We start from the raw sequence: 2,058 nt of genomic DNA on the forward strand, positions 1-2,058 counted from the left end.
AAATATATTAATTACTTTTTTGAAGATATTTTATTATTTATTTAGAATAAAAGAGAATATTTTATGTGTACATTGTAAAATAGTTTACTAACATGAAAATAAATGCTATGTTCCAAAAATGGCTATATTACAAAAAATCTATAATATACGTAACATAAATTATAGATTTCCAATACTGGCAGTATATATTGGAACATAGTCTAAAAACAATTACTCATATAAATGACAAATAATCAATTAAATATGTTTTAAGCTGCTGACCCCTCTCTTATTGTTGCTCCGTCATCATGAGATATTTCCTCAGACCTTTTTCTCCTGTGCCTTTTTCTCTTGTTCATCCTTTGCAGCTCCTTCACGACGCTTTGCACAGTACTCTCGATATTACTTGCACGCGAAGCGAACTTTATTTATATTGTCGCGGAAGAACAACTCAAAAAACTATGATTCGCTCGTCACCCGACAATTGTGCGACGGATTTCAATTGAATGTTTGCACGTCGATATCCTTTGAACTTAAAATAAATTATTAATAAACGTGTGTATATTGCGACTTTTCATTATTTAGATCACTCGATGACTGCAATTCGTATATTGCTGCGCACTTTTCATCTGAAAATAATGAATAAATTATAGTTAAATGCATATTAAAAACAAGTCCTGAATTTTAGCCACATTGATATATACCTTCAATTTCATTTTATTTTACATTGTAATTATACAAAAACCGTTTCAATATTAAAAAATGTTTTAATAATTTCATCTAAGAAAGTTCGATTCCAAATCAGTTGAGTAATATGTAATAAATAATTTTTTGGATATTTCTTATTCTCTGTAATAAATCTGAATTTCCAAAATAGTTTAATAATACTTACATGTAAAGTTAATATATTTTAGGTTTGGCAGAGTGGTACGTGCCTCAAGGTGGACTCTTTCTTTGGATAAAGCTAATGGGTGTAGATAATGTACTGGATTTGGTGATGAACAAATGCATACCCCAAGGTGTTGTCGTTGTTCCTGGAAATGCCTTCAGCTATGATTCTTCAAAACCCAATCACCATTTGAGATTCAGCTTTAGTTATGCCTCGCCAGAAGATATGGACAAGGTATGTAAATTGGGAATCTATTGATTCTGATTTTATTTGTCACAGCGTGCATATATGTATATATATATATATATGTATGCATACAGATGCACGTATAAGAATTATATTCACATTTATACGTAAGTAAAGTATAGTAAAAGTAATACATAAGAATAATGTCGATCACATTTTTTAAAAAATTTGATACATCGATACTTTCTATCATTCTTCAGGGACTGTCTATAGTGGCCAAAATAATACGCGAAGAAGTAGCGAAGAAAAATAACAATGTTTCGATGTGAAAAGTATTATTATCATATACGTATTTTATATATTGAAAGTTATTATTTTTTTATTATATGAGATTTTCTCTAATAAAATAATAGCTTCTAACTCTACAATAATTGGCTCTACAATTTCTGTTTTATGATCTCCTGAATATTCTACTATAAACTACTAAATAAATTGTCTTAAAATATGTATCTTGAAAAAGCTGTCGATAAAATATTAGAAAATACATGTCTGATTAAGGAAATGAAGATAAAGATAATCACATTAAATATCTCGCAAATATCTTCACTTTTAAGTTTCGCATGTACTTGTATTATTAAGATCATAAGTATTTATGCACTTTTGAAACGTCGAATGCCATCTACACATCGAGAAGTTATGATCGGTAACTTACTAACAAACTTTTCTAAGCATGGTTTAATATCTTGCTCTACTCATATACAAATAGAATACTTTATTAATTAATAATAACATTTATTTTATCATTAAAATAAAGAGACGAAAATCAAATCAGCATTTCTATTATAGAAACATTTAATATTTTATATCGTAGACGCGCGTATATACATTTTTATACGAAACGGTGAAATTTAATTATAACTTGTAAAATTTAATTACATATAAGTCAAATATTCAAGTATTTATTTAAATATGTATATTAAATTATTCAGAGCTGTCGGTAATAT

At 27.7% G+C, this 2,058-nt stretch overlaps 1 protein-coding gene across 1 annotated transcript in view; it reads left to right on the top strand.

Moving 5' to 3' along the window:
* Positions 1-2,058, top strand: part of LOC115239691 (kynurenine/alpha-aminoadipate aminotransferase, mitochondrial-like) — a gene marked incomplete at its 5' end in the record, with an annotated part of 7,649 nt that extends 5,591 nt beyond the window's left edge. Inside the window, 2 exons of the mRNA XM_029814351.1 lie at positions 894-1,102; positions 1,315-2,058. Coding sequence (XP_029670211.1) covers positions 894-1,102; positions 1,315-1,383 — 278 coding nt within the window. The remainder of the gene's footprint in view (positions 1-893; positions 1,103-1,314) is intronic.

Source organism: Formica exsecta, unplaced genomic scaffold (genome assembly GCF_003651465.1).
Source record: "Formica exsecta isolate Colony F162 unplaced genomic scaffold, ASM365146v1 scaffold393, whole genome shotgun sequence".
NCBI classification, from domain to species: Eukaryota; Metazoa; Arthropoda; class Insecta; order Hymenoptera; family Formicidae; genus Formica; species Formica exsecta.